General features: G+C 40.6%; 1 protein-coding gene across 1 annotated transcript in view; it reads left to right on the forward strand.

Moving 5' to 3' along the window:
- The first annotated feature begins 2,452 nt into the window (after nucleotides 1-2,452).
- Nucleotides 2,453-21,324, forward strand: part of LOC124163709 (adenylate cyclase type 6-like) — a 241,491-nt gene continuing 222,619 nt past the window's right edge. The window contains exons 1-3 of the mRNA XM_046540776.1: nucleotides 2,453-2,541; nucleotides 9,680-9,759; nucleotides 10,064-10,168. Coding sequence (XP_046396732.1) covers nucleotides 2,453-2,541; nucleotides 9,680-9,759; nucleotides 10,064-10,168 — 274 coding nt within the window. The remainder of the gene's footprint in view (nucleotides 2,542-9,679; nucleotides 9,760-10,063; nucleotides 10,169-21,324) is intronic.

Below are 21,324 nucleotides of genomic sequence, written 5' to 3' on the forward strand. Positions count from 1 at the left end.
GATGCTACTCGAAACACCCGAGTCGACTTGACGCGAATTTTTGAGTACTCGCACATCCCTAGCTGTTATGTGTTTGACTTGAGTGCGACAGCAACCACTACGAATGCATTCAGTGAGCACCAAACACAGTCCTCAAGGCAACTTTGCTATTTTAGAGAAAGAAGATGCACCCATTTCGTAAATAATTTCTAATAATAGTACCAAGATCTTTGATTTTTAGTTATATAGTGCGCTCCAGGACTACCTGCTTAACTTAAGATGGAATGAGGAGACGCTGCTTTCAGAGTGAGTTAAATGAGCCGATGTAGATTCACGCAGACCGCGTAACGCCAGTGCTACATAAGAAAATATTATGGTATGGAATATTTGCAAAAGAAATCGGGAAAAGAAATCTGCATGGTGAAGGAACAAGCCAATTTAATTGAAGGTACTTAGTTGGAGGGGCATCTTATGAAGTCAAATGATGATGTTCTCGGTCTACATATTATTTACGCAAAAGAATTGCCGAAAATTTTAAACAAAAGATATCATATTTAAGAATTAAATATGAGTGCAGTTAAACACCTCAAAACAGTGTAAACGTAAAAAATGTTTTTTAAAAGGTAATATTTAGTCAACTTGGCAACACTGCTTCCAACCTTTGAACACTGAACTGTTGACGACACACCTTGACTAAGTATTCACAATCTAAGTGGTTAATCCTAAATAAATGTATTTACTTCTAAACAAAATATTTTTAAGACGTATACAAAAGCCTGGAAACTAAGTATATTTGAATACACCAACGGATGAAGTTCGCCATGAAAAAATATTTGACTTAGCCGAGATTCAAACCCGGATATCCTTGCCTGTCAGTTGTGTTAGCCAATTCCTTCACCAAGCCATTTTCTCAGAGCGAACTTCGGGAATGGTTTTACCGAACAAGATGTTGACGTCACAAGTCCGCACTGTGGCACATTTTGAAAGTGACACTTTCAACAACGATTTCGCTTTCGATTTCGAGGTTGACGGACGCGCTGCGCGTTGTTCGTCCTCGACGGCTCCCTGCCCTCCCGAAACAACTTGGGCCACTCAAAATGAAAGAATGTAGGCCTGCCGAAAGATGAATGAAAGAATGTAGGCCTGTGTAAGCATTTTCTTGGTTTCTGTTGCCTTTTTTCCAAGTTTGTAGCAAAACGTGATGGCGTACCGCTGCTCTAAATTTTCCTCCATCGCAACTGAGGACGAGGCGTCAAAACAGGAGGTCACGAAAACAGTAGTCCACACTCAACTAATGCACGCAGGTGACTGCCGCACGTCGAAACTTGTTTCTAAGGCTCCCCCCCAAAACATCCAGTCCTTCAGACCCCCCTCAATATTTCCGCCCGCGTGGAAAAAAAACAGTCCTGCTACTTCTGGATACGAACCTGTATATTTGAGTAATTTAGGCCACGTCGGTGTATTAGTTTTAGTTTTTCGATGTTGGTACCAGAGATTATCAGCCACCTTGCCAGTAACAGGCAGTTTTACACTAATATCTTTCTTATTTTTCATAAAAATTTCTTCTGATGAATGCCATCTCATTGTCTTGCTACAAACAGCATCGCAAGCTCGAAAAAACCGTATTTCGACATGAGAGCTCATGTTAAATTATCCTAATTTTACCGTCAAATATCTCAATAAGGGGAAACGGGAATCCCTTTGCCTTTAGATCATTGAAAGGGTATCTTTCAAAGAACATGTTTCCAAAGATTCAACAAATTCTTGTCACTTTTACGGAGGCGCTCTTTTACAGAGTACCTCAATGTCTACGCCAACATGTAGGTGGGCTGTATATTTGTTGTTAAGACTTAAGTGTAATTTTATCCTTAGTTAAATTTTTAAAAACTTAATTTTTGCGTGAATATTCGGGAAAATCATAAAATCAGAAGAATCGTAAAAAAATAAAGTCTCAAAAACAGTTGATTAGATGCGGGGGTAAGGTTTTCGTTGGGAATCATGATCCATAGATTGAACTGCGCAACAGGCACTTGTAACAGTGCTGGACAGTGCAGTGTGCTGACCATGCTAAGAATGATGGGTGGGGTCGTGTGTGGGTACCTTTGGTCGAGAGCTGGTTGACGCCCTTCCAATATTATCCAAGTCCTTTATATCATCCTGTTCCACTTCCTTCCCCGGCGAAGAGGAATGACTTTTGTGCGATTGGGATTATTGTGAGGACGAACGGATGTGTGGAATTTGTAAGTGAAGTTGAAGTGAAGCCCCAAAGTGCAAAAGCACAACGCGGAAGCGCAACCCGAAATGATGCCCACGTAACGTACATGCGCTGGTGACCCGAAGTTAACTTCTAGTTAACCGAGTCCGGGTGTGGACTGCTTCCCCGTGACTGGAAGTATCGATAGACATTGCGAGCATTGAAGGCATGCCATGCCAGGCGTCTAGTATTCATCGAAGGACGACCGAATGCGTGGCCATGTCGCAGTTCTCCGCCGATGACCCAACGGCCAAGGAAATAGGTCGACCCCAGACACATATTCCCCCGTCCTACTTCAAGACCACTCGGTAGATTCCTTCGGCGGTTATTTAACTAACACTAAGGTCTGTGATTTAAATTAAGAAAAGGGAAGTGTTGGTAATTATCCCCTTAATCATTGCAGTATTAAAATTTAAGATTTATTCAAATTTTCACCTGCTCGCTATCACTAAGCATGTTTGGTATCTCATATGAATATATCAATTCCATCTGCCCTCCACACTTTACATTCATTGATTGTTTCACCTAAAAACAGTATTGTGTTAGTATTAATTTTCACATCCATATGTCACGCATTTACAGCTATGATGTCAGCATCTGACCGAACCGAGGTACGGAGTTTTGTTTATTAAGGATAAAAGGGTTTTTCGTCATTTATACTTGGCTTGTCGAATCAATATTTCACCGCTATAATCTTTCTACCATTCAGCCATAGCTGAAAAGGTCGGGAAGTTAGATATTAACGCAGTCAGGGAAATAGACCTTGATTTTTTTTGTTCTTCAGAGTGACGGAGTTTGGTTGCTCGCGTGCCTCAGGCGAAATTTTCCCATTTCCCGCAATAACACGAAAGGTAAACTTTCAACGTTGACTTCAGATGAGGTTACTGCGCAGCCACCTGGAGCACTCTTTTGTTTGTAATTTACTCTGAGGTCTTGCGTGCGAATGACATTATTGTGAAGTGAAGATAATCTCACATTAGTTTTCTTGAGCATAGCTTTTCACCCAGTGACGATCTGGATTATCACTTTGTTAATTATTATTTATTATCTTTTTTATTTTTTCCTCTTTCACTTAAACACTGAAATATATTAGTTTCACCGGAAATACTATAGAATATTATTTTTACCCTTACATATTGGAAAACTTGAACATTGTTCCCTAAAGTGTTTACTCGATTTTTACCGCTGAAATACTTGCCCTTTGGAATAATTATGCGAATTTTCCATTCATTGGTGAAACGAGATTGGTATTCCCAATGAGTCCTATTCCATAATCTAAATAGTTTTGCTTAGTGATCATCTTCTGTTATTGGATTGCGAAGTAGTGATCGACGATTCCGTTGAGGGGCTCTGTGCTGTGTGTGTGTGTGTGAGTCGTACGTTTTCGCTATTTCGTATTCAGGAAGTGGAGACGACGAGGCCCTGAGGTAACCATGCTCCCGAAGTGGGTCGATCCTACAACTATCCTATAAAAATGCAAAGCAATCTAATTGGAATTTCTCATCCCTAACGGTAGAAATTTGAAACGAATATTGATATCCTAACGGTGTCTCTGGGCTGCTTTTCCTTTCCTGGTTTGGAATTTGAACTTGATGGAATATGAATTTTTTCGAAACTTATTTTCTTCTCGGTGAGCTGTATTTAAAGAACTTACTTCTTCAAATATGTATATATTTTTAATAATTTAAAAATATTATGTTAAACATTTCCATGAATTTATGAATTTTTAATCATTGGCAACGCCTGTTAATAATAGGATTGTCTTTTCTTTGGCCAACTGAAGAAACTCTTCAATAAATTTTGCTCACGAGGGGCGAGTCGCAAAACTGGGTCTCGGACTTCAATCAAAATTAGCAGCACAATCAAACACATATAGGTCAAATGCATTCCCGTACGATTCCCTCCTGCATAATAATAATAGTGTATAAGCTGTTCCAATATCAGTGAGCTGTAGTCAGGTAGCTTTGGTACCATCAAAGTAAAAAGTGTAAAGAAATTATGCGAAGGCAAGGGAGGTGCGATCCCGATGCATCGGCATTGCCGCCGAACCACCAAACCAATGGAGTGCGGTTTACACGCTACGACCGTGCCGAAGTGTTTATGAGGGAATTCATTTGACCTGTAAGTGTTTAAATGCGTATTTTGCTTGTTGGTCCCTCCGTGTCGTCTGGCAGACGCCATTTTATCTTTTTTGCCCGCATCGTATTTTCATAGTTAGGAAACTCATATTCCTTGTATTTTATTATTTTATGATTCTGAAAAAGTCACCAATCTATATATATAAAAGAAAGTCGAAAATCGTGTTAGTTAGAACACTTATAACTCGAGAACGGCTGCACCGATTTCAATGAGATTTGGTTCTTTGGATTCGTCTCAGGCGGGGTTAACATATAGGCCATTAAAAAAAGGATAATTTCACAAAAAATTCATCTCTTTCCTATGGACATGCTTTTAGGAGTTATAGTAACACAACAATTGGTAAGTCGGTCAAAACTACAAATTAAATAATTTGTTTTGTTTTTAACACTTTAATAACTGAATTTAGTAACAATATAACATTTTAATTACTAAATATATTCAAAATATTAATTAAATTGAAATTACATTTTTAAAATTTAATTCGAGCTGATTGTAAGCCCAGCCGTGGCCCAGCTCGAGTTGACACTTCACTACCGTGTTTGTAAACAAATCTCCAAGCAATTGTTGACAAACGGTTATGTCCGTGTTCCTGTCGAGGAATCGAGTAGTTTTATTTTAACTCATTTCCTCGGAATGATTGCAAATTAGTTTTAGCGAAGGTGAGCTCATCAACAAAGAGTTCCAGAATATGATTGATCACCAAAAGAATCAAAGATGGTTGATTTAGCGAGCAAGAACGAAGATGTGGATGACTAAAACGAGGTAAATTCAAATAGTTCGTACTCTGCATGGATTCGAATCTTTTAAATGTGTAACAAACGAAGACGAAATCACCAACTATCAATCTGAATATTTTAAGTCCTTGGACGTACCTGGCTTACCAAGGCACGATTTACAGAAAAATGTAGTTTCTGTGCTCATGATCTTTCGAAGCCTAAACCAACCATAACTATCCAACGGAACGAGTTTGATCATTAAAAAAAATTGGTGATGAATGTGATTCACGCAGCTTTACTCAAAGGAAAATTCAAAGGTTAGGAAGTCCTCATTCCGTAGATTCAATGATCTCAACTCATATGCCCTTTTGAGCTTAAACGTATTCAATTTACAATTCGTGTTGCATTTGTGATAACGATAAAAAAATCGCATGGTCATTCTTTCAGTTTTTGTGTTGTTTGTGCTCATGTGCTAATGAAAACCCATGATTTTCTCATGGTCAATTTAGCGTGCTATGTTCACGAGTCGATAAACCATCCTCTGTATTTCTTCCTTCGCTTCAAGTGCGTAGCTAGGATAGGGGGTTTTGGGCGCAGCTAATACCACGGGTCTGTAGGGTATAGAAAACTCACTAAGGTAAGCGGGAAGTGTGAGGGCACTTCCCCCAGACATTTTTTAAGATAAATGGTTCAAAATAGTGGGTTTTGTGGCTGTGTGAATAGTTAAATATGTTTTGTTTGTTAGTCATCCGTCCCCCAAATATTAATAACAAAATCTTTCATAAAAAATTCTCTAAGCTCTTGGGGGGGGGGGTTTATCCCCCAAATCCTCCCCTCGCTGCGTCACTGCTTTGCTTCGCTATATTTATTTAGCTTTATCCGCTTCATCTTGCGCCTGATAACAAAACAAAAACTGTTGTTTCTCAGAAGGTGCTTGACGCAAGACATTAAACCCGAATGTGTAGGGCTCACCGTGGTGCGTTTACGCATGCAGTACGTTTACGCAGTGCATTTTTTCCAAACAGAGATACTAAAACTGGCGCCCCTTAAGTCATTTAATGCGAATGCTGCTTCATAGGGGCTTTTCTTGCACGATTTTGAGCATCAGTCAAGCGTCGGTCTGGGGTCGTGTCAACCTGCCCCCTGAATGGGCCAAGTGTATGCAACAGACTTGGACCTAAAACATTTTTTTACAGCTAATAACGCAAATAGCCAACAACTGAATGCGTATAATTTTTATTTCATGAACTGCTTTATTAAACCACAATGTCCAAAATTTCTTAAGCTAAAACGTAAGAAAATTTGTTGAAAAAAATCCGCGTAAACGTGCTCCGATTCACCCTATGTAGATTCAATAAAGAAAATGTCTTTCTGACAAGCAATTTTGGTACTCATTTACGTAGTTTTATTGAATTTGTATCCTTATTTTATTATAATAAATTAAACATGATTAAAAACGATACAGCCGCTCTTGATTTATAAATGGTGTAAGTAAACTGTAAGTTCATTGATTGTTAGGCGGTACGAAGTTCGCCGGGTCAGCTAGTATTATCATATTTTTTGTCACATTTATGGAATTAATTTTGTTATTTTTCGAGTCTGGGGTTCTGGAGTTCTATTTGTGAGATGTAAATGTCGAAGTATTGATATTGACTTCGCATATTTTTTGCGTGATTCAAAAGTGCGCGCTGACCGCGCGATGAAGTCTAACTGAAATGGGTGGCGCTGAGGTATGCCATTTTTCTGAACTGACGGCGGCTGACCTTGAGGGTGCTCGAAACCCACCCACTCTTCTAACCAATCACAGAGGAGCGACAGGAGAAAGTGTGGAAGAGCCCGCAGTCTCTCTCCGAACTCCGTGCAGTGCACATCGCTCTCCAGCTGGCAGTGTTGCCAAGCCGAATCTTTGGAGATCGCACAGCGCTCGTTCTGCCGCCCCCGAAATTACCGTTATTCCCTAGGCTGGCAACGGAGGTCGGCCGGATGGAGGGGAAAAGGGAAGGGGACGGAGGGGAACGGAGAGGTGGAAGGGGCAGCGCCTCTCATTGGCTAGTTTCTATTTTCCACCCATCCGCCGTCAGTTTGGAAAAATGGTATAGTCAATCACGGCTGTTTCCCCTTCCCTCCCCCTTACCTCGCCTTACTCGCAGAAGCGGTCAGGAGTCTTGGTGAGCGAGAGACGCCTTTGTTGACTTCAGGAGGCGTAGAGTTGAGTCCGGAACCAGAATGAAAGACGAAGGGACAGATCGTGCAGTCACCCAGCAGATGGCCAGGGCCGTGTTCCAATCCACCGTAAATGCACTCTTGCGCTCTTTCCCGCACTTTTCGATCGTCACATTTCGGAAGTGACGTCAGGTAGTGCGATTCCAATCCGCTCTACGTTCTGCTCTGAAGAGCGCATAGTCGAAGAGCACGAGAGAGCGCAAGGATCCACCCTTACTCGCTCTTCAGCCCGTTCAGCCCTGTTTAGCCCTTCGCCTACCGCCGTTGAGGTGGAATTTTCGTGGGTTCGGATGGGATTTGATTCGGAGCAATGATTCGGTTCTTTAAATCGTTAATAAGGAATCGAGTGAATATCGAATCCGAATGAATCTTGAATAGATGTGAATTTAAGGGTGTCCAGCGACCGGGAAAGTCGGGAATTATGCATGAATTTTTGATCCACCCCGGAACTGTAGAAACATTTATATCAAATTCATTTCACAGATAATTTTTCCAGTTCAACGCCCATTTTCTGGTTAAAACGTGTTTGTTGTAGATTTAAGTGCAATAGCTAAGAAGAGTTTTTTTCAGCTGCAACGAAACGTGCAATGTCAGACGAGACAACAGAACCGAAATATACTAATATATGTACTCTATCTGAATGAATGTAAATATCTAACAATGTACTCGAGTAAGATTAAAAAACACGAAGAATAGAATGCCAGGTGACGTCGACATGGAGCAGCTCGTCAGCCTTGCTTTGAATAATTTCAATGCTAACAAACGTATTCAATGTGTTAACTAACGTATTTCTTTTCCTAGTAAATGCATGAATATGATAATGAACATGAAATCACTTCAATGATTTAAAGTCATGTAAGGGATTCGGGTAAAATCATGTTAAAAATTCGTATATATCGCAGTAATCACGTAAGATTAAACTGGGATTTGTAAAATTTCCCTTGAGAAGCTGGAATTATGCATGAAGTTTTCTGCTTTGGCTGGACGCCCTAAATCTGTCGACTTACTGCATTTCAAATATTATGACGGGTACCTATTTACAGTGATTATAATTTTTCATTTTCACTACATCTTTAATAAATTGTTTTCAGATATAAAAACCACTTAAATTTGTCTGAATGTACGAAATTGGTTGCCTACACGAAATTAGTAGCCTACAATTGATAAATATGTCGCCTATGCCGTATTTTATTCGTTATAACTTCTGCAATTTCATTTATAAGTACATATAAGCATATATATAAGTACATATATTTATAAGGCAATAAATTATTGCAACACTCACTTCATAACAACAACAACATTGCACTATTTTCTTACCCTCCAAATTTGTTACTCAACTTTTTTCAGTTTCGAAATCTGCCACTTGACAGTGGTGGCACTACTTGCAATAAGAGCAGGAAAGAGCGAAAGAGCCGTTTAGAGCGTAAAGAGCGCAAGAGCGTAGAGTGCACCCTATGGATTGGAACACGGCCCAGGTCTTTTTCGTTCTCACACGAGCCTCAAACCTGGGTTCCATTAAGGATCGCTGAAGGAAGGTAGGCCAAGCTATCGCCCTACCAACTTCACTGCCAGAGAGCCCACGCTTGGAAGCCGGACGATGCCCACGGGTCCTACTTAGCGTCGACGCGACCGGCGGCTCACCAGTGCATCTTCGACGCGGCCCACAAGTACATCTTTGCCTGCAGTATCAATCACTAAAATAAGACCGGAGGTGTTACTTCCAGCCGACGATTCCCTGAGTCCCCCCCCCTCATTTTATATAAGCGAATTACGTTGACAAGTTAACTACGAAAGACTGAACTTTCGTTCCACCATGCTTTTGAGGGAGTCTTTTGCTATTTGTTGACACTATTTCATTACTTTACGTGAAAAAAACTCGTAATTAAATCTATCAGTGTGATTATAGTTGCTGAACAGTGGATTTTCATTTTTGATAATTTTTTTAATATGGTCACGCATTTAATTTATGTTACTCTTTGTTGGTAAATTTAAGTCCCCTACTAACCATTTATAGAAATAAGCCTTGCTTTTTTGATTACCACCGTTTCGTTAATCGAATTCAACCCGCTTGTTTCCCTTCATCACTCCGCCCTGAGATCTCATGTCAAACGCCAACTGTCACAATATGTGTCTATAAATATATTTTGTACCGTTGGCTAGGTTGTTAATCTCGATTACCCGCTTTAAATCCCTGTAGTAAAGCGTGTTGAGATAATTTTTGGTATATGGTAGAGTGGACAATCAATAAAATTGGTTGAAATTCTTAGGACAAACAGAATTAGGTCGATTATTCCCTAAAAAAAAGTTTCGCGTAATCTTTTTTCATGTAGTGAACATAATTTTACTACGTTTGATTCATTTATAGTACAGGTGAGTATGTGAGGGATACTCCTCATGAAGGAGAGGATCCCATGCTTGAGAAAGCGACCATCGAAAAAGACTCGAGTGAGAGAATCCATTCAACTGCGAAATACGGACGTTTTTGTATCGCGGGGGCATCCGCCTATCTTCACGCAGTGGGAAGCCAATGGGAATAAATGGAGGTCAATAGAAGCATCGACCCCACGCGATAATTGTTCTTCCAAAACTTATTCGCCCGTCTTGGCATCGAACACAAGCCTTTTTTGTTTTACTTCTTTCTCGTTTGGATTAGTATGAATAGCCACCGCGAGAAATTCTCTCGAAAAGTGGTGAAATGGGGCTGGATGGCGCATTTGATGGCCTTCATAATGTCCTCTTCTCTCCGCAGGGATCGCTCGTGAGGAACCAGGGGCAGACGCTGCTCTCACGCACGTGGCAAGTGCTGCCCTCAGCGAAGAGGAAGGGAAACAGTGCGGATCCATTCAACTGTTGGGTGAGTCGGGCATTTCCATTTTCTTTGGCAGGAATGGTTTTGATTCTAGCCCACGTGTCAAGGTTGAAGGTCCAAGTTGGCTTCCTTTTCATTCCATTTTGAGCGTTTAGCTTCCTGATTCGATGGGAAAACTCGCCCTCATACTTTTGTGATTTCACGGCTAGTATTTTTTTACTGCAGTATTTATATTATCACCAGCTGATTTTAACAACTAATGATTCATTTCTATTTCGTCCTTCCAACCTAAAATAGGCTCTTTCATTGTTTTGATTTAATTCATAAATTGCGATAGATAAGGTATTACTGCTAAGAGGCCTACATTTTTCAGTTCTTCGGTTGTATTCCTGCTAAAGGAACTATTCCTGGCAATAAATCGTCGCCCTTTCCCTTTTACGGATCGGTTGATGACGTCACGTGGGCTATTTTGGCGGCAGTTAATGACTATTTATTTACCCTTCTCCTCCTGCCATCGGACGTACTTGCTTTGTTTTTGTTTGTGCAACTCTTTTTTGCGATTTCTACCCTACTAATGACGTAATCAACTCATGAAAAGGAAGCGGCAATTTGTTTCAATTTGTAAGAAGTATTGACATAATTAGGAGTGTTTTCCTGTCAGCGCACTGAGGGCCTAAATTGAGAAATAGTGAATAAAATTATTAGACGCTTTTTTAGGTAGGAACCTGAAAATTTCCAGAAAAAAATAGGTAGCATCAGTGAATTCATTCATCGACGAAAGCATACATGCATTCGTCGTTGTCTAGATGCGGTCATGCATGCAGGCGTTTATTATAAGGCATGCATGACATAAGTTTATAGGCGTTTTTCAGGTTTTCTTGGAAAATCATACATGTTATGTACCTTATGACGATATCGGAATACTTCGATGGTGCCCTTACGTCACTGAATGGCGGAAGCTAATTTTACGCGATATTTGACATAAAATAGAACGGAACTAATGCTAAGAAAAGTGCATATCAAAATATTTATTCTCAGGCGTTTTGAAATTGTGCCTGGAGAAATACTAAAAAAGTCGCTGGCGACGATAGAAGTTACGCCAAAATAATTCAACACCTGCCCGTGGCTCAGCCGTTTGAAACCCACGATTCACTTCAATTAATTAGCTTTTTCGAATGATGGCCACGTTTTCTTCATCAAATGCTTCGATCTGCGTCAGTAAGAATCGATACTTAAAGATCGCAAAGTGATGCAGTTTGCGAGATATTGTGCCGAAAACATGAAAAATTATGCATTGTTCTGTGCACATTTAGATGAAACAGTTCTCATTTACATCCTTAAATACAACAGGAACTGTTCGTTGTTTAACCTTAAAAGGTTCCCATTGTTCCCAATTGCCCAATGTTCCCATTTGGGAACAAATTTTTAAAAATTCATGAAAATTACATTTCCTATAATTACTTTTATAGCTTTTGTTATGTCAATAAAGTATTGGAGTATTATTTGAAGTGAATCGCATGACTTGAGCATACATTGGTTGCTAATTATGCTTTTTCAAAATTGGTTATTTTCGTCACCTCTTTAGTGAGTATGTGCTTTACTCGATATTTTTCCTACATTTGCTTGCCAGTAACAAATGCTCATTTATTCAAAATATCAATTACATATATTACATAGTTAAACTTAGTTCTTTGGTCAAGTGTATATTTATATTTCAAGCAATAAAAATTTTTGTGGTGTGAGATCATTTGAGAACATGCTTGAAAACGCATTTAAAAATTACTGTCCGGGTTTTCTTTCATAATATCTCTTAGTTAGTTGTAAATAAATGTGATGTGCAAAAATTCATAAAAATCAAGTTAGTTAGGCCTTTAGAGGGTTAAACAAGGATTTCGTGAGTGGACGCCCTTTGAAAGCTGAATGCGCGATTTGAATGCCGTTTCGTATGCTTGGTTCTGAAGGCGAATAGAAATGGTCACTTAATAGCTATTCGGTCCAGCTCCTTCTACTTTCGTTTAATGTAATTATTTAAAGTTGACAAATTATCCTCTCGATTGTCAATGCCTCGAGACGCGTGAGTAGCGAAATGATCATCAAATTCATGGGTCGCTGCTTCCAGCTCATTCGTTTCCTTTCTCTACTCATGGATACTTCAAAATAACTTTCATATTTTTAAATATATAATTCACTTATTTAAAATAAATATTTTAACTCAAACCGTTGACTTAGAAACCCAAATTCTTACTGCGAAGTTCCGGATCATATGAAAATCATTATAGCGCTGTTTCATTTCATAGAGATGGCCTCACTTTTAATATATTGTTTCCTCGACTTTAAGTTCCCGATGCATTTGTGGGCGTTTTGGGATTGTCAAAGCCCCAGCCATATGGGAGCCATTTTATATTACCTAGGTTTACTTTCGATCATTTCACTGATGGAGCTGTTGGGGATGGAGCTGATGGAGCATTTAGCTGTTCGAGTAATTTTGGTAGAAATCAGGAGTCTCAACAATTTTCTTAGTTAGTAATTAAACGATTATTTTGTCAAGCATATTAAGTGGAAATGAAAAACCCTTTCATTAGATTCACGTTGATTTCCGCCCGGCTGGCAATAAGTGTCTGTCGGTCTGCGCAGTATGAGCCTAAAGGTCCGTGGTTCGATTCTCGGTCCAGGATAATGTTTCCCCTTAACAATGATTATTAATTTCTGAGCTGCCGGTTAATCGGGGGCTTTAAATATACGACATTAACTTGAATATCCTTGTTGGATCATCTATAACCAACATGTTTATGCTTGTTTGATGTAGAGAATTGTGGCGATAGGCGATTAATAGCGACAGATGATTTTCCCCATGAATAAGTGGGCCTCCCTTGCTAGCAGATCAAATGTAAGAGTAGCTACGATCGGAGTTCTACCAATTGATAGGCGTGACAGGCAACTGAAAAATTGTTAATTCAAATTTTTCAATAATTTAAAACGATGAAAATTTTCAAATATATTCATATGTATCTATTGGAGGGGAGAGTGCTATTCATTCAATATTCTAATTCAAGAGTGCAAATTCATCAAAAGCAATCTAAACAATGAAATTTTGCTCGCCGCTCTGAAGGTTTGAAATTTTAACGATTTATCTTTTGTTTTGAGTACGCAAATGGAACGGAAAAACTCATCTGAAGTATTAAGAAAACTAATCCTTTAGTAGCTACAGGTCTATCATGAAAAAACAGCAGTTCCTTTTCGAAATTCAGGAATTCAGGAGCAGTGTTTCATTTCGAATGCTGCCTTTGAGAGCAGACTTCGTCCTTCATTGCAGTCGCCGCCTGAAATCGCAATAAGTCTCCTCGGGAATGAATGCTAATTCGCTTCAATTGGGAACGCATTTCCCACCGGAGGAGATTTCTTCGCTTTCCCTCCACTCGGGGCGTTCGAGACATCATAGTCGAATTAGTGACGACCACGACCTGCTTCACAGCGCCTTAGACCCGCAAGTCATATTAAGGGAGTGGTTTGTCATTAAACCCAAATATCGTATGCACTGCTGCTTGTAATAACGACATTGCGCACCGCTTTAAAGATGGATTCCTTCTTCCCGTAATAATGCGCATATCTTGATGGAATCACTGGAAGACGCAGGACAGGTTATTTAAGCAATGCTACATTAATATAGGTTGCAGTTGCTAAAAGAAACCGGTTTGGAATCCTAAAAACTAATTTCGATCTCATTTTGGTGAAGATCCTTTCTTCTTGTCGTGATATAAGTAAGTGTCGGGAGGGAGACCATTTCGAACATCAATTTATCGGCCAATCTGGAAATTCTCGCGATGAGAGTTAGTTATTACTTAATTCACTTGAGCCCGGTGATACATTTTGCTGGTTTATTGCTGTCTCAATATTAAGGTTTTTCTATTCTTCAATAGCTTGGTCTGGGTTGACGTACTTTGACATTTTGCGTTTTAGTGTTTGAATTGTCAAATTAATCGAAAAGTATGAAATCGATATTCCTGCGGAGAGAATCTCTTTATAATACTAAGACACACATAAACGACAGACGCGGCTGGAGAACCCGAAAATTAGCAGTCATCGTGAACAACGCCACGGAAACCTACGCACGAATTTATAATACTATTGAATGGCATTAAAAATTATGCTGGCTCTTTTGGTGAATGCTTGTTGATAACATGGCAAATACCCAAATGAAGGATTGATCTGGGCCAGGGATCGCAATTTATTAATAAAACCACACGTTTAGTAAGAAGTATTAAAGAATGAATAAGATTCTGTATACTTTATTTATTTAATATTACGACGTTTTATGGAATATATTGAGTGAGAGATAATTATCAAGCATATAAAATAAGTCTAATGCAAGTTTTCGATTTTTATGAGGGGCTCAAAAAGTTAACATTATTGGTATCAGAAAATAGCACCGATTCGTAAAACTCTTTGCTCGTCCATCCCTCCAGTATTTTTGAAAATGATGGACCACATTGTTTTTTTTACATTTAATTGCGTGGAGTAGTACCGATGAGTGAGCCATGCAGTGAGTTGCATTTGTTTTTTTCACGTGTATTTGGGGTGTTTCCTTATGATCTCCGATTCTAATCCGCGCTCTGAGGGCTGGAGTTTGCCTTCGCGGAAGTAGCAAATAGTGAGGTCTGCGTGAACATGAAGAGTGAATTTAATGTTCGGTTTGAATTGGTGAGATGAGCGTTGAAAAGGAAGACTTGGTAAGAAAAAGAATTTGGTAATAGAGGTGATAAACGCCTACATGTGTGCGCAACTGTGTCTATGCTCAGTAAGTTTCAAAATATTTTACTCTTGCGTGTTGTCAGCATATGCGGGGCGATTTTTCCTCCTTACTCCCATCCTTACAATGGACCGACAATCGATTAATTTACAATCGAGATCGCAATTCATTAAGATGAAAAGAATCAGTGCATGAAATGCAATTGGCGACAGAAGAAGCTCTCCTTATCCCGTACTTTCAAATCCTCTTTACTTTCAAATTAAAAATGCAAAAGATGCCACCCTTTTTATGGGTTTCTGACATTTAAGTTCTGGTTCATTGAGTCGTTCATAGAGAGCAGATCATTGACGAAAGAATCGCTCAATAGAGTGTCAATGACAATGGACCACGTGAAAAATGCGAGGATGGGGAGAAGTGATTTTGTGTAGAGTCAGTGACGTCGAGCGAAATTTCGCCTATAACAGCCCGGAAAGTATGAGACGGATTTGGAGACGTAAAAACACGGCTCTCCTTGTTTTTCGTCCTCTGTCGCAGTTGGCAAAAGCAGAAGGAGAATGCCAGTTACTGCCACACGTCCCTCGCGAGAACCTTCAAATGGACAGGAGACTGCCGCTTTCTGTCCACGCTATCTCTCTCGCTTGATGAAGGCGATTGAAAACTCGCTCCCCCCCCCGGCAATGGGCGTGTGGGTATCCATCGCTGAATTAATAAATAGCCAATGGGCTGCGGTCGCCCTCTATTCCTCCCGATTACGTCCGCGGGCATTAGCAGGTGGGATCCGCCCACCCCCTGCCAGCCACCCCTGCCTGCTCTGCTTTGCTCTTCCACTTCCCCTCCTCCGCCTCGAGGGGATTGTTACCACGGCAACCGAGATTGCCTCCTCCCCTTTGTCGCTCAGCTGCGTGACCCTTGCGTTCCTTGTATACGGACCCTTCCCTCAACCCCACCCCTCCTCCCTCCCTTCCCAACGGCTGGCTCAAAGGGACCCTCTTAAATGCCTCTCCCTGTTTTTGTGCCCCAAAGGATTCAGTCATCTTAGGACGCTATCAAGCCACCTTCTACGCCCTCCTCCCCTTGCTCCTATCCTTGCCCGTTAGTGCACGGAGGATCAGTAATTGAAGGCCCCTTAAGATTACGTGCCCTTTCATATCAATGCCCGAATAAATACTTATTCATGTTAAGGTTATAAAAAAAGCGATATTTGGCTTATGTCCACTCAAAATCATCCAACATTGCAACGGGTGTGCTGCGTGGAAATTTTTTTTCATATACGAAGTTATTTAATAATTAAGAAACTCGTAATCAGATCGTCAATCAAACGTCTCGTAATTTTTAGTGAATTACTTAAAATCAGAGCTTTATGGCGAGCTGGTGCGCAAATATTACCGGTAGGTGTTATGAGCAATCGGTGGCGTATCCAGGGGGGTTTCCGGGCTGCAGCACCAACACCCTTTGAGCATTTATTACATTATGTTATAAGAATAGTGTGCTTTAATAAATACTCGTACAAAATTACTGTTTTTGTGTCCTAAAAATCACGTTTTCAACACCAAAAATCCCAAAACTTTCGTGCGGGGAGGACCCCTCCATTGAACCCCCCACGGGAAAACCCTCTGCCCTGCAGTGATTTCCGTACTCCCCGGAAGCGCATGGAATCTCTGATAAAACCCCCATTTCAAAATTCTGGTGACGCCACTGTGAGTGACATATTTTGGAGCATTAAATGTCCGCCATCATTCTATCTCCCCAGATATCTATCAGAATTTAGTGATGTGTACTTACAAAATATATGTAATGCATAAAATCGATGTTTAAACCGCATATGTGGAAAATACTAAAAAATAGAGGTAAGAGATTAGAGGTAGATTTGAGGATTGATGGAACAGCTGTGAACATGTATATCTAGCACTAGAAAATCACATGGAAAGTGCCGTTCTTTTACCTCTTTATTAATGTATTCCTGTAAGCTGAGTCTAGTATGCCCACTGAATTACTGAAAATTCTATTAGACCCTCAACTGTGCCGATACTCTGAATTTAACCGTGTAGGAAAATACAACAACTTGTAATGCAGTCCACATAAGAGATAATATTGTTAAGAAATAATGTATAAAACTTGAGTGGAGAATGTACACGAATGCGTAAATTTCATTTATATTTTTAGTTGTCCTTTGTTTTCAAGCAAGTACGTATGCAATACGTTTTTCATGTATTGTCATCGGAAATGAAGAAGTGTGCAAAATTTCAGCGTTTTTGCTTCACAGGAAGTGAGTCAAATTTGAGTTACAAGATTTGTACCAGACAAACAAACAGACAGGTTGGTGAGTTGATATAAAGGCTGGAAAAAATACAAAAATTGGCCTGAGGGGAGATATTTAGGCTCTTTGAGTTGTGCGTTAAATAAAGCAATAACATTGTGTGTAGTAAGTAGCGTAAAGTGGGGTAAATAGGAACCAACGCAGGTAAAAAGGACCACTCAAACAGGTCTGCACTTCTCTTCTCTTCATACATATCTGGTCACTCTGGAATTACTATAAGAAGTCTTTGAGCAGACACTGGATAGTGGTGTGTGCACCATCAAGAGTGGAATCGCGATCTGTGTTAGGTTTAAGTTAATATTCACGTTAACATGAAACACCGTATTTCGCCACATTGGCGAATATGTGAAAAACTGATGTTTTATCTAACAATTATTTTGTGAGAGATTTCATTACCTGCCAATTGCATAATTCGAATCAGCACACTTCTAGGGTAGAGTTGACCACCATGGTTGGTACCTATGTGAAGAGGACCGGACAAAAGACGTGTCGCAAGTAGGCTGAGGAAGACTTGAAATGTGCATTGCAACAGGTCAGAAGTGGCAGAATGTAAATAAAGATGGCTACGGAGATATTTCGTGTCCCACGAACAACAATTCGTCCAAGTGCGAAAAATTGAAATCTTCTGAAACATGTCAGGCAAACCGCCCTCTGGAGGAAGAGAAGAGAGATTGAAGAGGCCGTTGGGGAAATGCAGATTAGAATTTGAAAAATTAATTTTATAATTTCAAAAAACTGATGGTGCAATCACAAAAATAACAGTAATGGCCTAAATAAAATCTGGCATCATCACAGCACTACTCTGTTTACAATTGAATGATTGCTGCGATTAAAATTACAATACATTTGTTGAGCGAAAATTACGCTATGCATGGCATTCGGTTTAATGAGGTTGAAGATCTGTTTGAATTGGGCAGTTAATTTATCCCACTATACGCTCCGAGGATCAACTTGTTTTTACCTCGAAGGAAGAGCTGTCATGAAATGTTTTCATACTGCGTTGGATTAAAGTACTTGGTTTACACAGTTAACACCTTCATTAGCAATCACTTCCGGGTGTTCCATCGAGTCGCTTCTTCCTTATGACTTTTACTATTAGTACATAGGTATATGCTATACAATCGTGAGATTATTTTTTTGCGTGATATCATAAGTTTGAGTAGCATATACGATGTATCTTGTAAAATGACTATGAGAGAAGGCAACACACCCTGTCGAGCGAATTTATTTCATCTTTCACACTGACTTTTAATAAGATTAAAACTCAAGATATCTTTTATTCGTCAAATTGCAAGTAATTGCCAACAATATTCTGTATCTCAAGCACAGATATGTTTTATCCAAGGAAATACTGAGGTAAAATTTCCAAATTTAAGATTAAAGATGGTGTGTGCGGTGAAAATATCACGGCGATGGAGATAGGGGGTGAATCAGAAATGCGTGTCGCGGAAGTTCGAGACGGACGCAGTGCTCCTCCGTGATAGTTGTGTAACCCGCGGAAGACAGATGCCGCGGGAATCAAATGCTGTCTCTCGGTTCCAGTGCCGACCTATTCTCGTGGATCTGTGCGATGCCACTAGGTGTGCGTTCTATTGTTCGTGCGATCATTCGATGATCTAAAGGCCTAGTTTTCTGTTATCGAGACATGGAAAATTCTTAAATGAATAAATTGCAAGTACTAACCTATGATAATGTTGCCTCGAATATCCTGCGTTTGTATTGTCTATTAGAAGCTCATTATTATTTTCTATTAGCACATGCATTCGGCAGGGCAGATATTTGATTCGTCGTCGGTGGCGTCCGATATTAGTGAAACGGAGTGCACGGCATCCATTTCCTGCCTGACAGACACCGCAAATCACCGAACAGCACACGAATCGGATTCGTGCGATTCCTAGAAGGCGCCAATTCGTGTCCAGAGCACGCAATAATGGAAGCGTGCCGTTCGTACAAGCAAGGCTCAGTTTCGTTGGTTGTCTGAGTTGAATACCCACTTTTGCCCATGGGTCGAAAAAAAACTGTTTTACTCATCACTGCAAACTCTTCGTAAATAATCTAAATGAATTCGACGAAAATATTTCATAAAATATTTCGCTGGGACTTGATTCGCATAACGGAGAAATGTCTCCAAAAACACTGGACCCAACCAACAAATAAAATATCACGGCTTAAAATAAATTACGAGCAAGTATTTGTCTTTTAACTGGAAAATAACAATAAAACGCAAATAAATTGAAAAATAAACTCGAAGGTGGACGATGAAAATGTGATATGAACCGCGTGCTTTTGTAGTCGCATGCCTCCGAAAACAAATTGAAAGCGGCGAATGGAACCGCGTGCCTATATGTGCATGAAAGGAGACTCGTGATTGTTTCCTCTTCGCACGGACTGCAGGAACTGACGCAGCCGAAAGGCAATGCCTTCGTGGTTTGGGGTCGTTAAGTGAAATTCGCGCAGGAGGATTCTACTTCGAGGTCGGATCCTACCTCGAAGCGAGTCGTAATTTTATTTATTACTTTGCGTCGCTAGTAGTTCTCATGTAGACTTTTACTCACTCAGTGTTTTGATTTTGGCAGAACTACAGGCGTGTATATTCATGGTGGGGGTGTGGTATCTTCCTCAGAGCAGCCTCTATCTTTTGAGGATTTCCGTCTCTCTGGGTTTTCCGATAGATTCACCAATCCGTTGGATCGTAACCCTTCGGTCTTTGGATAAATGCTTTTACCAATTGGTCACTACGCTCCCCTTTCATACGGACATTCATAATTCTATGGGTAAAGATGTGCTGCGGGAAGTATTACGGTGCATGGCTAAAGTAATAATGATTTTTTTTGTGGCTAGACACATATATCCGATTCTTATGAACAGGGACGTGCTGATTTATTTCGTATACTATTTGTGTTCTCATGCAATTGTTATGTACTCGATGATTGAAAGCAGGACTTCGAGGATGACGAGTGGTGATGCACCTCTATTGATATGAATTCCACGGCTGGAAGTGGAAGACTAATGTCAATGATTGTCCCTGATATGATTCCAGATGAAATTCCTTCCCAAATGTCGGTGTTTGGCCCTCAGTCCGAGTGTCCCCTCACCCCATGAGACCAAGAAATCCGCTCCCTCTCTCGTGGACACGAAATTTCTGATGCTGCCGTTGGAAAATGAGAAGCTCCAAGATTGAAATGCGCTCTTGAGCAAATGTGCTGCTTTCACGGAGAGGACAAATTTTCACCCCACCTCTCTCTCTCCCCCCCACCCGCTTCACTTTCTCTTCCTAGTGAATTTCTCGAGACTTGAGGTGCATGACCGCGTTCGTCACCGGTGGTTGCGTAGCTAGGTGACGCCACCGACACTGTACATTACCTGAAGTTCCAAATCGTAATTGACACTCATTTTTGTGACAATTTGCGTGTCCTGTTTGTAAAAATTGTAGTCCTATCATCGAAATGTTTTCATGGGGAGTCATAAGAAGTTTGGTCTGGACCACCATCGTCGCTCGCCTCATGAGCTGCGCTGTGAATTTAAAAAAACAAGCATGTCATGAATCTCCTGTTTCAATATAAACATCGTGACAACAGCGTTGTAGGCTTATGTTGCGACAGTTTGCTACAGTCTTAAAAGGCTATTAACGGACTTTTCTGTTAACGGATACTGCTAACGTATGACGTACACTAAAGCAATTTAATTACTGAAAGCGTCTTCTGATACAAACTGGCTCTACATTTTGCGAGGCACCCTGCTAGCCACCCCAAAGGTGGGTGGCACAGGGGGTGATTCCACACCTGTAGCCATGCAGCACTCATCCCAGCCATTAATCAGAAAGGAGCTCGGTAGCCGATGACAGGCCAAGCTCTCGGGACAGCGACTCTCGGTCAGAGCAGAGAACAGGAGAGAGTGAAGAACATGAACATTTAACTCCATTAGACGCTTGTTGAATAGGGCTGTGCGAGACTCTCGACCATCCGAGAGTCTCGACGGTCGAGGCACGAGACTTTCATTTCTCGGCATTGTCGGGACGAGACTCTCGGCGCGGCGAGAGTCTCGCCTGGGTCGAGAATCTTAACGAGACTCGAGAAGTCTCGCCCCTTTGAGACGTCTCGACACCCATCAAGACTCCAGGGTCCTCGCAAAATATAA

This window comes from Ischnura elegans, chromosome 8 (genome assembly GCF_921293095.1).
Source record: "Ischnura elegans chromosome 8, ioIscEleg1.1, whole genome shotgun sequence".
NCBI lineage: Eukaryota > Metazoa > Arthropoda > Insecta > Odonata > Coenagrionidae > Ischnura > Ischnura elegans.